This window comes from Colobus angolensis, unplaced genomic scaffold (assembly GCF_000951035.1).
Source record: "Colobus angolensis palliatus isolate OR3802 unplaced genomic scaffold, Cang.pa_1.0 Scaffold170, whole genome shotgun sequence".
Lineage (NCBI taxonomy): Eukaryota > Metazoa > Chordata > Mammalia > Primates > Cercopithecidae > Colobus > Colobus angolensis.
This window is the reverse complement of record NW_012114822.1, coordinates 2,271,382-2,285,729: the sequence shown is the minus strand read 5'-3', so window position 1 is coordinate 2,285,729 and position 14,348 is coordinate 2,271,382. Positions and strand designations below refer to the sequence as shown.

General features: G+C 36.3%; 1 protein-coding gene across 1 annotated transcript in view; it reads left to right on the top strand.

Moving 5' to 3' along the window:
* The first annotated feature begins 918 nt into the window (after positions 1-918).
* CAMTA1 (calmodulin binding transcription activator 1) overlaps positions 919-14,348 on the top strand; it is a 938,433-nt gene continuing 925,003 nt past the window's right edge. Inside the window, exons 1-3 of the mRNA XM_011938305.1 lie at positions 919-954; positions 1,478-1,547; positions 6,393-6,511. Of these exons, the coding sequence (XP_011793695.1) occupies positions 919-954; positions 1,478-1,547; positions 6,393-6,511 (225 nt within the window). The remainder of the gene's footprint in view (positions 955-1,477; positions 1,548-6,392; positions 6,512-14,348) is intronic.

Genomic DNA, 14,348 nt, shown 5'->3' with positions numbered 1-14,348 from the left:
TCACTGCAGCCTCAATTTCCTAGGTTCCAGCAATCCTCCTACCTCAGCTCCTCCCCCAGGTATCTGGGACCATAGGTGTGTGCCACCATGCCTGGCTAATTTTTGTATTTTTGGTAGAGGTGAGGTTTTGCCACGTTATCCAGGCTGGTCTTTAACTCCTAAGCTCAAGTAATCCACCCACCTTGGCCCCCCAAAGTGTTGGGATTACAGGTGTGAGCCACCAAATTAATTAATTTATTTGTTTATTATTATTTTTAAAGATGAGGCCTTGCTCTGTTGCCCAGGCTGGAGCTGGAGTGTAGTGGTGCTATCATGGTTCACTGCAGCCTTGAAAGTCCTGGGCTCAAGCCATCTTCCTACCACAACCTCCTGAGTAGCTGAGACTACGGGCACAAGCCACCATGCCTGGTAGCTTTTAAATATAAAATGTTGAGGGTGGTTGTTGAACTTGTAAACTATCTTTGGTTTTCTAAGTGTATAAGTATGTGGTTTAAAATGTAGGATGAATAATCTAAAATTTTATTTAATACTGCAACCAAACAAAAAAGATATTTTTAGGATTGAAAATAATTGGCTGTCAAGATTAAAAAATTTTTCTTTCTTTTTTTTTAAAGTTACCATTGTGTAGGTTTTATGTGAAATATTTAGTTTTATCTGAGTGAAGCAGCCTGAGAGCCAGAGACCTTGTTTCTTTCTTATTAACGGAATTCCCCTTGACGTCACTTCCCATGCCATAATACTAGTTGGCATTCAGCACATTTTTTTTGGGTGAGTCGGGTGTTGGGTTTATTGTTGGGAAATGATTAATAATGTTGTTGGTGTTGACTGAGCTTCAAAATGAATGTGACATTGGTTTTTAACAAAAATTTCCTCTATGTACAGCACACGTACTTCCCATTTAAACAAATTACACAAGTTATGCGTGTTCATCAGCGTAGACCTTTTCTCACATATGTATCTTAAATTTTGAAACAGCCTTAAGCTCGCAGTGCAAAGAACGGTTTCCCCCTGAGCCATTTGAGGATAAGTTGCCGATAAGTTCCATCACTCGAATACTTGATCATGTATTTCCTACAAACAAGAACATTCTCCTCCATAACCGCAAGAACAGTCATCACAACCAGGAAGTTAACACTGAGAAATTCCTACTGTCCAGTCCTAAAGTCCTGTTGCTGTTTTGCCAGTTGATCCAGCAATGGCCTTTGTAGAAAAATATCTAATCAGAACCTTGGGTCATAACTGCTTGTCTCTTCAGTTTCTTAATACAGAAGAGTTTTCAGTCCTTTTTGACTTTCATGACCTTGACACTCTTGAGGATTGCAGGCCAGTCATTTTGTGGAATGTTCCTTGATTTGGATTTGTCTGATGTTTCCTCATGATTAGATTCAGGTTTTGCATCTTGGTAGGAATATCACAGAAGAGCCAGATTATATCTTTTTGGAAGATTAGTTTTACATTTTATTTTCTGTTTCCTTAGAGCGTTTCCCAAAGTGTATTCTGCGGAACTAGCACCTACTGTGTTCTCAACACCGTGCCACCTATAGAAGGTAGGATTTGAAAAAGCTTTTGACTTACAGGAAGGGGTGGGCTTGGCAGTGACAGTAATTATCGTCTAGTGCAGTGGAAACAGCCTTCAGCCCGGACTCAGAAGACCTGGGTTCTGCACTTAACTGCTGTGTGATCTTAGATGAGTTACTTAATCCTTCTGGGGTAGCAAAAAGAATGCTCTCCTCATAAAGTTTCTGTGGAGATTAAAAACAGCAAAAGATTTAATCACACGGAGAACTCAAAGCACTTTACAAATGTTTGATACTAACACAACACTTCTATAATTCTAGTGTCCAATACCAGGTGACTTAGAGTAGGAGCAGTGTGGTATCGTGGGAAAAGCCACAGGTCATTTTTGAATCCCAGTTGAGCCACTCAGTAGCTGTGGATCTTGGGCAAATTAATCTGAGCCTCACATTCCTCCTCTGTAAAATGGGAGTAATTAAGCCCTTGTGTTTTATTGTGAGGATTAAATGAAAGAGTGCAATGTAGGATCCTTTCTGGATGCCTGATACACAGTAGAGTCCCACGGATGTTTACTCCCTAATAGATAATGGAAAAGAGATTTACTTAATCACATGTACTTCCAGTTGAAATTGAATGAATTAGAGGAGGAGAGAATGTCTCATTGATGGCTTACAGGGCTTCTGTGCCCTCACTTTATCTGTCCCCTCCTACATATTTTTAGATTGAAAATGTAAATGTAGATAAAACAGTGAGAAGTTTATTGAACCTGAGTTATGATTTGATCTAAGCCTGGACCCAAGATTTTGTAATATGATCAGTAGGAAAAAGGTAAATCTGGGCTACCTAAAAATAGAAGCGGTAATATTTGATCATCACACAACTCTAAGAACAGGAAGAGGATTGTTAAATAGCAAAACTAATTATATTTTTCTACTTAAAAAGCTGTTAGTTTCTGTTTCTTTAACCTTTTACAAATCTTTTGGAGAATTACTATTGGGTTTAATTCACTTTGGAGACTTTGGAAAAGAATAATGCAAAATCAGATCAATGTTTGGCACATAGTGCTTAATTAATATGTATTTTGGATATATGGTGATTTGAAGGTCTTAGGTTAGTAATGGCAGTATTTGCTGCTGTGAGCATTATGCTGACTTGAATATAACAATATATGTTTATGTTTTCCTCAGTCAGTTCCTATCCTACTAATTAAATCTAAGCACATAATAATTAGAGCTAAACAAAAAATTGTAGAGCTTCCTTTTGATTTTACTACTCCATATTGTTGATCAAAGATATTCCCAATAAGATTTAGCAATTTGATGCACTGTTTGGTCTAGAGTTTGAAAGATTAATCGTAATCAACTTGGTTGAGTAACAGTGTTCTTTATTATTCATAGAACCAACATTATTTTTTTATTATGAATCAAAGTAAAATGAATGTATCATTTCTAGGTTAGTTAATATAGTTATAATTTGCCTTGGCAGAAGTCACAGAATTTTCAAAGGAAAAGGTCAAATACATTTCTTTGAATTTAAGAAAGATTTGTAAAGTAAAGGATTTGGTGATGTGAATCTCATTTTTTTGAAACAAAACATGAAAACATAATTCTGCTTTCTGCCTAAGTGAATGAACATTTTTTTTCATTTTGGGAAGTTTTAGTTATGTTATACTACACCTTGTAGGTTGACTAGAAAGGATGGTTCATTCTCTAGAATTACAGCTGTCAGCCAAGCAAATCATCTGTCAGTTTCAAGAGCCTCACTAGTTATTTTTTTATTGTGAAGTACGTTAGAAAATTATTTTGTAAAGTCTAATATTATACACGTATGTTTTGTTAGATAATGATAATGAAACGTTTTGCTGTCATTTGGTTGACACTCCCACTTTTCAGTGTCAAAGTTTAACTATTTGTTTTCAGTACTGAATGATGCAGTTGAAACCAGTATACACCTTCATTTTACTATCCACTCAAGATACTATTATTAGGATTTAAAAGCTGGCACATGTACTTAGTTATTTTATCGTTTTTAGTTATCCCCAAAAGACTAAAAGTAGGTTTTGATTTAAAAACAGATTTTTATGCAGTATAGCCATGTAAACAGTTCTTTTCCAGTGTAAAATCAAGGTTTCTCTTTATCCTACTTCACCTGTAGAAACACTGAAATTTTAAAATAATGAGTTTTAATATTTTGCCTATTTGAAATTCTAGTAATTATTTTCTCAGTATTAAACTTGCAATCCTTATAATGTAGTAGGAAAACTTATCCATTGTTATGTTTCTTGAGAACATCCAGTTTATATTCAGCATGAACCTAAAATTCTGGAAATGGTACACTTTAAAAACGGATTAAGGGGAACCCATTGGCCAGTCATATTCCTTTTTCTTTTGACTCTGTGGCCACACTCCATGTAAAGTGTAATGTTTAGAAACTAGATTGAGAGAGTGCTTACACAGCCCTGCCCCTTTGCTCTTTGGTCACATTTACCACTGCCTGATTTGGTATCAGAGTGGAAGACTGAAGCCTTTTCTATAGCAGTTAATTGTGCTGTTGAGAAGAGTACCTTTATTACATAAGCACCACCACACACACACACACACACACACACACACACGTGCGTGCACACACACACTCTTTATATACCAGACAGTAACTGGGTTCCTCAAAAAGGCTAAAAGAACAGAAAATTAACATCAGATTGTGATCACACACGTAGAAGCTGGGGTTTGATATTCCGCTCGTAAGTGTTCAGAATTGTACTTCAAGCTGATAGCTTTCTCAGAGATATGACTGTTCATATACAATTCAGAGCAAGCCTATCCATTGAGCAACTAGTATAGTGCCGTTTTCATAAAAGGTACCTGTAAATGTTGAATATTTGAATTGAGTATAGATTTTAGAATTTCACCTCTACTTTCAGAATTGTACATATCATGGGGGATTTTAAAAAATGGGAATAAAACTGCTTTAGGGGAAGAGAGAAGGGAGGTAAAGGCTCATGTGATTTGGTATTCTCTGCTTTAAAGTTTTATGGCCCATGGTACCTCCCTGGGGAGGATGAAGTGCAGGGAGCATGCATAAGCACATAAAATTACCAAGGTTTTATAGTGTGTAATTAATAGAGAACTTTCTATGAACTTTCTTTTAGTTGAACAGTTTCCTTTTGGTTTCACAGGAAGATTTTTGAAAAGTTTATTCTTATTTTCCTATTAAATTAAAATTCAAGATTCTTAAAAGCAGTCAGTTTTTAGGTTTTTAAAGTTTTTATACTGCTTATAGAAATAGAGGACGGGTATTATAATTCAATTGGTTATGTAGTTCATGGACCAAAAAAGATTTAGTACGCTAAGACTCTCTTAAGTTCATCTCTATAAAATCTTTCTATATGATGTAGTAAATTTTTTAGACTTTATTTCTATGCCCAATATTTTCCTTTTAAGATCTTTTCCTTGAGAAGAAATGTGTTAATCAGATGAAAAATGTTTGGAGAGGATTTTGTGACCTTAGAAAATATTTTTTATTTTTTGATGTTTTTCACCTGTTCAAAAAAAATAGACTGTACTGAGCAAAGCTATAGTAAATAACTGGAAAAAGATATTGTTGTATTTCATTTTTAAGATCATTAAGCAATGCCTGTGTACTTATGTAAGGTTGCTTAATTGTAAGGCATGTTAAGTTATTTAGTGACAGTAAATTTTATAGGGATTTGTGTCTGGAGAAGATTTAGAGATAATTTAATCTTGTTGATTTGGGAAAACTGAAACTGTTAAGTAACTTACCCAAGGTCACACAATTAGAAAGTAGCAGAACTGGGCCAGATCTTGGACTCCTGACTCTGAGTTCAGTGTTATAAAACCTTACTATATCAGGAAAAGTTGTTTCGACTGTGACTTACTGGAGCAAATTAAGTGTTTCATGTTTTAATGTGTTGCTCCTAGTACCTAGTTATGTGTACCCTTTGTATATTGGGGATCTTATTTAGCATAAAAAGCCTGAAATGAATAATTTGTAACTTTGACCTAAATGTGCCAAAGCTTGTGAGAAATTTTGAGCCAGGCAAAGGAACTTTGTTATAGGAGTGAAAAAATAAATGATACGTAAGCAAATAAATGGGTGAAATCAATGTTATATAAAAGAAATGATCTCTTCTAGAAAGCATCAGGTAGACTGAGTATTAGGTACTCAGACATACTATCCAGTCTGAAAGTAATTATTTTTTCTCTAACTCATTTAGAAGGGTTACATTTTGATGAACTACATTAATTATGTAGATATGTATATGTAAATCAAGTTAATTAAAATGATTTTTTATGTTCAGACCTAGAAAGGCCAGCTTCTGTATTACCTGAGTAGCTAACTGCAGGCTTAAATCCCTTATATTTATAAGATTAGTGATTTGCTTTTGAAAGGATAAATCTCATTTATATTCTAGGGGATGAAGTAGTATTTATGAACAAAATAGTCATATATTACTATAATTCTTCTTACCTAAGAAACTTAACATGTTTTCAACTGCTTAATAAAAGATTTTTGGATTTCGTGAAGTTAATTTTATAATTTTTATGTGCTTCATCGAAACATGGATAAAGAACCTTTAAAAATAACTCTCGGTTATGGGCAGCTGCTGGGATTTTCCCTGTTCACTCACATGTCATGGAGCAGAAGCCTGATCCTATTTTAAAACCTCTTGACCAGATTCCTGCTGCCATCTATCTGATAAATGCGTAAATGAGTGTTATTAACTAAGAGGAATAGTGGGGCCTCTGATGCTCTTGGTCTCACATTGACTAAACTGAGCTATTTCTGACTTTGCCAGTGTACTTTAAAGGTGATTTTATCTATTATTTTCTCTGAATTTATTGTTTTCTTCTTTATAGATGATCATGGGAACAGCAATAGTAGTCATGTAAAAATCTTTTTACCGAAAAAGCTGCTTGAATGTCTGCCGAAATGTTCAAGTTTACCAAAAGAGAGGCACCGCTGGAACACTAATGAGGTAGATAAGTTTCTTTTTTTAAGGGTATAATTATTTTAAGGGCACATTTTTTAGGTTGTTTCACGTAGTCCTACTTTATATTAGCTTTAAATTTAAATACTGATCTAGGAAATTGTAAATGAGATTATTTAATCTGGATTTGACAGAAACCAACCAACATGTTTTTTGATCTGTTTCTGATCTGCTTGGCTTGCATTGAAAGATACGAAATATGCACGTTGAGTTAACTAAAGTAGCATGAGTTTCTGTCTGTTTTCTTGCATTTTAGTGTCTTGCATTTAGTGGTTAACCCTGCCTGCATGCCAGTTAAACATTAGTTCTTATGTCTTCATGAATTAAATATACAGTCCCAGTGTTCCACAGAATGTGTAGTGTCTTGACAATGTGAATTTCTGTAGAGTTGGAAAGGGCAGGCTTCGTATGAGTGAAACAGCTTTTCTTCCTTTCTAATGAAGAAAGTTTGCTTAATGCTAAGAATTTTTATTAAGACTAAAGGCTGTACAGTAGATTATGTATTTGTTATCCAATTAGAAAGTAGATTTATAAAGTAGAATGAAAAAAGTTCATCCTGCATGGTGTTTCCTTTTTTGGTAATTTTTAATCTAGGAGTCTTTCTGTTAGGCGTGGATTGCTTTGTCATCTTTTTCATTTTGAAATCTGAATATTTCAATTTAAGGTAATACCCGTTTAGTGTGGTGATGAGAATTGGGTATACATCTGTCAGTTTGGGAGTTATATTCCTTTAATTCAAATACTGGGGTTACTGGTTTTGTCAAGTTGGTGTAAATCCATTTTTGTGCCTGGCTCAACGTTGATGTCCAAGTTAAAGCAAATGTAGCGCCCTACCCTTATTGGACACTCAGTTCTGTTAAAAAACAGAAAGAAGATAGTGCTACCTGTTGAGCCTTATTTTTAAAGATTCTTTGGCGCTAACTACTTCCTAATTCAGAATGCTTTTGTTTTCCATTGTGGGAGGTTATGTGGATAAAAGTCTCTTTCCTTATCACAGGTTAGATTGAAATACTCACTGGAACCTTCCAGCTTTGTTACCTTGTCTCAACTGATTGTAAAATTCTTTGAAGGTTTCTATGTTTTGATCATTTGCATGAATTACATTTTCCCCTCAGATAGAATGTTTTTGCTTTGACAAACGTTTGCTAGTTTAGAGGCCTGCTGTTTAACCAGTTATTTATTAACTATTTCAGACATTTTTAGACATGAAAATGAAGTAGATATGCTGAAAAGTAGTCTTAATCATAGATTGTTACTCTTTCAGCAAAATAGTATCATATAATTTGGAAGCCATTTAATAAGTTGGAACTTGATTATGAATTATTTAAAAACTCAGTGTATTTCTTAGTATTCCCTGAAACACAGATTTGATACCAAATTATTATACACATTAGTTCTAGTTTATTTATAAAGGTAACCCAACCCATAATAAGTATGTATTTTTCAATATTACATTTCCTGTGGAATTGGCAGCTTATTTATTTTATTTTTTCCCATGGAGCTGTGTCTTGTGGCAGTTTATTTTAATTATGATTTGACATTCTATTTGAAACCAGAAATTGCTTAGTGAATTAGAATCAGTGGCCTGAAGAGTCTTACAAAGCTGGATGTAGCAGTATTGGGAATTTAGTTGGTAGATTATTTCAATCAGTGGCTTCAAAACTTTTTGAAACTTTTCACATAACCCTTCAACTGTCACGTATTTATTTACCTCTGAATTATTTACATGTTGCACCTCACTAGTGTATTAGATACATTTTGAAGCATCCAATAAAGAATTTTTATAGAGGATGAGATTAAAAGAAAAAATGAGAAGTTGTTCCTTATTTTCTTTGTGGACCTCAGTCCACATACTCCCTTGGAGGCCAGAGGCTGCTATAGTTCAGATTACAGAGAGGAAAATGCATCCCTTTCTCTGACTGGTGAAATGCAAAATTGAGGATTTAGATGGGAAAACGTGGATTGTTTTCCGTCAGCTATCACTCATACTGAAATCTAGGTAGAGGAGCGTATGTTCTGAAGGGTGGAGGCAGCAGGAGGTGGCACAGCTGATGGGTGAAGCCGTGCAGCGCCCTTTCCCTTGGGATGGGCTGTTCTTTCAGTTAATTGTCAGCTCAGCTGACAAAAGCTCCTACGAGGGAGCTGAATTTACGGGTTGACTCATTTCTCTGTAAAGGACCTTGACTTTTTTCTTGTTTTATTTTTTGGCTTTGGAAAAATAGAGGAATATTAAGTGTGACAGCAGAAGACTTATGCTACGAATAGTTAATTCTGCAGAATGTTATGTGGCTGTGATAACCTGCCCTTTTTTTTTTAAACTGATTTGGATAATGGGAAGAATAAAACAATCAGTGCTGTTATTAAAGCACATCTTTGATCTAGCTGGTATTGGCATTTTCTTACATTCTTCAACCTGCCATCCTTCATGTTGACACGAAAACCTGAAGGAAACGGAGTTCAGTGGACTTGTTTCTCATTGGGGTTTTGTGGTCCTATGTAATGCTAAATCATATTTAGTCAAAATTGCCTGTGAAATCCCTTGACTTGCTCATAAAGTAAAGTTTAGTCAGACTGCCCTTATTAAGAGCCCGTTTTCCTTCCGGAGTTGGAGTAGATTTCTGTGTTTTGGTTGAGGACCACATGAAGTAGTCGGCTTGTATTTAGAAGCTGTGTTGTACAAAAACTCTATTTCTTAGATCCCACTTAAGGGGCTCACACTGAAAGAGGCGTGTGGGAATGCGCACAGTTGAGAGCACAGTAGATTTGTGTTTTCCATCTCACTCCCTGTACAGCATATGTTCACAAAGTAAGACTGGTGGCTGGAGTTGCCTGTATGAAATGTCAGCTGTCATCTTTCTCTGTTTTCCATGTTCTTGCATGCTTGCGGTCTCTCTCTGTTGGATGTGTACAGTTGAATTTCTGGGTATAATGTGACTCCTCTATATTGATAAGGAATTTCTTTACTCAGACCTGGGTTTAAATATTTGTGGTTGTTTGAGGAAACCTTTTACACTGTGTGTGTTGTGAGTGAGACTGTGCTCATTCCATCCTTTTTTTTTTTTTTGAGATGGAGTCTCGCTCTTTCACCAGGCTGGAGTGCAGTGGTGTGATCTTGGCTCACTGCAGCCTCCGCCTCCCGGGTTCAAGCAATTCTCCTGCCTCAGCCTCCCAAGTAGCTGGGACTACAGGTGCACGCCACCATGCCCAGCTAATTTTTGTGTTTTTAGTAGAGACAGGGTTTTACCACGTTGGCCAGGATGGTCTCCATCTCTTGACCTCAGGATCCGCCCGCCTCGGCCTCCCAGAGTGCTGGGATTACAGGTGAGAGCCATCACGCCTGGCCCCATCCTACCATTTATTGAGCACCTGTTCTTTACTAGTGACTGGGTACTTTATATAATTATTTGTAAGCCTTAGTATTGTAAGGTGGATAACATTTCCTTTTAGAGATGAGGGAGTGTAGGTAGAAAGTAGTTATTTTAGGCGGGGCGCTGTGGCTCAAGCCTGTAATCCCAGCACGTTGGGAGGCCGAGACTGGCAGATCACAAGGTCAGGAGATCGAGACCATCCTGGCTAACACAGTGAAACCCCGTCTCTACTAAAAAATACAAAAAACTAGCCGGCCGAGGTGGTGGGCGCCTATAGTCCCAGCTACTCGGGAGGCTGAGGCAGGAGAATGGCGTAAACCTGGGAGGCGGTGCTTGCAGTGAGCTGAGATCCGGCCACTGCACTCCAGCCTGGACCACAGAGCAAGACTCCGTCTCAAAAAAAAAAAAAAAAAAAAGTAGTTATTTTTTTGGTCAAGAGGGCATACTGGATAGAGCCTGTCTTGGAGCTTAATTTCTTCTGTGTTGCTTGTTAATTCTTAGGAACTTTCATTCTATAGTTTACCGTCAAGGCTTTTAATCAAAGGCCTGCAAACCTAAACTACAGCAAGTCTATTCTGTAATGTAGTTTTTTTTTTTTTTTTTGGGACAGAATCTCACTCTGTTGCCTAGGCTGGAATGCAGTGGTGTGATCTTGGCTCCCTGCAACCTCTACCCCTTAGGTTCAAGTGATTCTTGTGCCTTAGCCTCCTGAGTGGCTGGGATTACAGGCATGTGCCACCACACCTGGCTAATTTTTGTATTTTATAATTTTGTAGAGATAGGGTTTCGCCATGTTGGCCAGGCTGATCTTGAACTCCGGACCTCAGGTGATCTACCCGCTTCAGCTTCCCGAAGTGCTGGGATTACAGGTGTGAGCCACTGCACCTGGCCTGTAATGTAGTTTTGAATTAAAAAGACTTAATATAGGCTTAGTATTATGGGTTCATATGCAAATGTTTGGTGAAGCTGAAAGTCACTAAAAGGAAGACTCTAAGAAGGTAAGAGAGATCTTTGGACCTACTTAAGCTACTTTTAACCTTTTCTAACCCGTTGGAATACCTAAAATCCTCTCCCTTCTTGGATGTTATTTGCAATTGAAGAATAAATTAAATGTTGTATCTAAAACCAAATCCATTTTAGATTATGCTCCCTCAGCCACAAACACTGTTCCTCAGGTTGTAAAGATGACACAGGGAGTGAAGGCGATGATGGCTGCACTAATTATGGAAGCTAGCATGCGGTGAACATCTTTTGTATGCTAGGCACTAGTAAGTCCTTTACAGGAATCATCACATTTAATCTTTCAGTTAATCCTATGAGATAGATTATTTGTCCTCATCTTATAGATGAGGAAACCGAAGCCATAGGTATGTTAACTAATGTACCCAGAGTCAGAGCTGGGAAGTAGGGGACGGTGGAGTTCAGCCCCTGCAGCCTGACTTTTAGAGTCCCATAATCCCTTGTTTTGTCCCACAGAGCAATATGAAGTTGACTTTTCCAAGATCTTGTAGCTATTTAGTGACTTCTGATCCTTTCGTTTTATAGAATTGTTTGGCTTCTTCATCTGATTTTAAAATGTTGTAACAAACTTAATAAATTTTTGCATTATGATCTTTTAAAAAGTGGCAGACACTCATTTCTTAGGAAAGTAGTTTTGATTCCTTTTTTTTAAAAAAAACTTTTATCCTATGTGTATTTTGATAGTTTTGATTCTTAATGACTGAAAAAACTGTATTAAAAATAGAAATTTTGTACCTGTGTGTAACTTGAGCATTAGGCCTGACTTTTATATTCAGGGCAGGGGAGAAAGAATGTATTAAACACAGAGCACATTCATTAAAGAACCAACTCTTGTTTCGTAATCAGTTTGGTGTTCACATCTTCATCAGGTGAACTGCTATAAGGTTTCTGCATTTTAAGTTAGTATTTTTAAGGCCTAGAGCCAGAAATAATTATGCTAACGCAACTGTCTGAATTCACAAATGACTATTTCATAATTACGTATATTAGTACTCTATATATGTTGTTCAGACTGAAAATTCTTCTGTTTAGTCATTAATTAGCTGTTTGACTTAAAATATAACTACTGCATTCCCTAGTCTCTGGATCTAGATTTTACTTGGCATTCTTCCAAAACCAAACTAATGCAGCACCATGAACCTTTTGTAATGAAAATGTTCTCCCTAAATATGTTCAGATCACTTTTATGTGTTACTATTTTTGAACTAATGTTCTTTTTTTTTTTCCTGTAATACACAGTTTCTCTAGAGTAAGCAAACAAAATAGAATTCTAGTTTGTGCTGATCCTTAAAGAAAGTTTCATCAGATGTTTTTATTTGGTGGTAGCTTTAGAGTGTCATATTAAATGCATTTTTTAATGGTGAAATGTCTATGGAGAGAGCAGTATAGGTTGATACATTCTAAGCCACATTGAAGAGTCTGCAGGAGAAAAAACAAAACTTGAATAATAATTATAATGCTTTTTATAGGAGGAAACTAACTTTAAAAATCGTGAGTACTTTTCCCCGCAACTTTTTATATTTAGGTAAGAGAAATGGACTTTAAGGATGTAAGAATTATTAAATAATATTTTATTTCAACTATTTTTAACATCAAGCCACCTGACTTTTTTTTTATTTTTTTTGAGACAGGATCTCACTGTCATCCAGGCTGGAGTGCAGTGACACAATCTTGGCTCAACCTCCACCTCCTGGGCTCAAGCAATCCTCCGACGTCATCCTCTTGAGTAGCTGGGACTATAGGTGCTCACCACCACGGACCCGGCTAATTTTTTGTAGAGACAGGGTTTCACCATGTTGCAAAGGCTGAGCTCAAGCAATCTGCCTGCCTTGGTCCTTCAAAGGCTGGGATTACAGGCGTGAGCCACTGTGCCTGGCTACCTTACCTTTTAAAAAATTTGTTTAATCATTTTTTTGGTGTCGGTACATAATCTTGAGTGTTTTTTGTGTTTCTGATTTTTTTTCCTTTGTGTAACTTAGTAAGTGTTAGGTTTAGGGCTGTAATTTTTCAGTGATTGGTTTTTCTAATGTATTTATATGTTATCTCTTTGAAATATAGACACACATTTTTGGGGGATCATTTAGGACCCTTCAGACTTCCTAAACGTGAGCTAAGCTGAAAAGCACCAGTACTCTAATCATAAAGGCAGGTAAGATATTTCAGTTTTGATGACTTGGAAAGTCAGTTAACCTTTAGGTGCAGCTTGGTTTTGTTTAGCTTTTGGCAGGGCTAGTGGTTTGAATGGTCCCAGATTATTTTGTTCCAGGCAGGGCTTTTCTGATTAAATTGCAAAAATGAAAATGCAGATATAAACAACACAGAGAGCCAAGTTTTAAGAGTGACATTATTTAATTTTTGAACACAGTATATGGTACGAAGTTTCAAATTAAATGTGATACTTGTATAGCAGTTGGGTTAAATGTAGTTCCTCTGTTTGCTTTGCTAGTATGAAGTGCGGTACATGATACTGAAATCCAGGTATGCACAAGCCTGGGGATCAGACAGCCTGTGTCAAATGTGCAGTGCCTCAGCAGCAGCAGCAACAATCCTTGGGATATATTGAAAAGCTGGGGCGGAATATCCTCCCACATAGGTGAGGGGAGACAGGTGAAGGCAGGTTTGACACTGAGGAATAGTAAGAGAAGTAAATTGCACCCTCAGAGTATAGCAATATTTATAATATTTGAATAAAATGTTAAAGAACATTTTCTTTTAAGGAAGAAATTCCTGTGAGTCTTCCTCAGTTTCAATCTAAACTAGTTTTATTATACTATTACTTCACTATGTGGCACTTACCTGGCCATAGTCAGTGTTCAATAAATATTTGTTGGTTGAATTAATTACGTAAAAACACAAGAAACTCAGTATAAAATTAATTATTGGAGTTCTTATGCAAATATAAAACTCAGATATATGCATTATATAAAAAGAAATTACAAAACTAATGAAGTTTTATATTAACAGGGTTAGTTAAATGCAATAGATGATGTTTTGCCAAAATTAAATTGTCTCTTGCAACATGAGTATCATACTGACTGTTCTCAAGTAGGTTCTTTTGAATTTGGCATGTGGTACTATCTTGTGTCCTGCAATTATTTTACACTGAGAAGCTGTTTTTTACACAGCAAGCATTTGTATAAGTCTGTCATTAGGCCTTGGTACAAATACATCATTTAGTTTTAAATTCACTTCTGGTTTTTCTCATTAGCCCAAGAAAAATTTAAATGACACTACTGTGTACTAGGGAAAACGTAACCCCAAATCACAAACTTGGGCAATGAATTTGTGTGTTAGAACATACTTGATTTAGGTGTTACTTTTTCAGATTATACATTAAATTAAGATGCAAAGTTAAAAATTTTTTATGGACTTACAGCCCCCTGATAATACTTCCTCAGAGCCTCAATTGAGAAGCACTGCTCTCTTGGAAAGGGTGC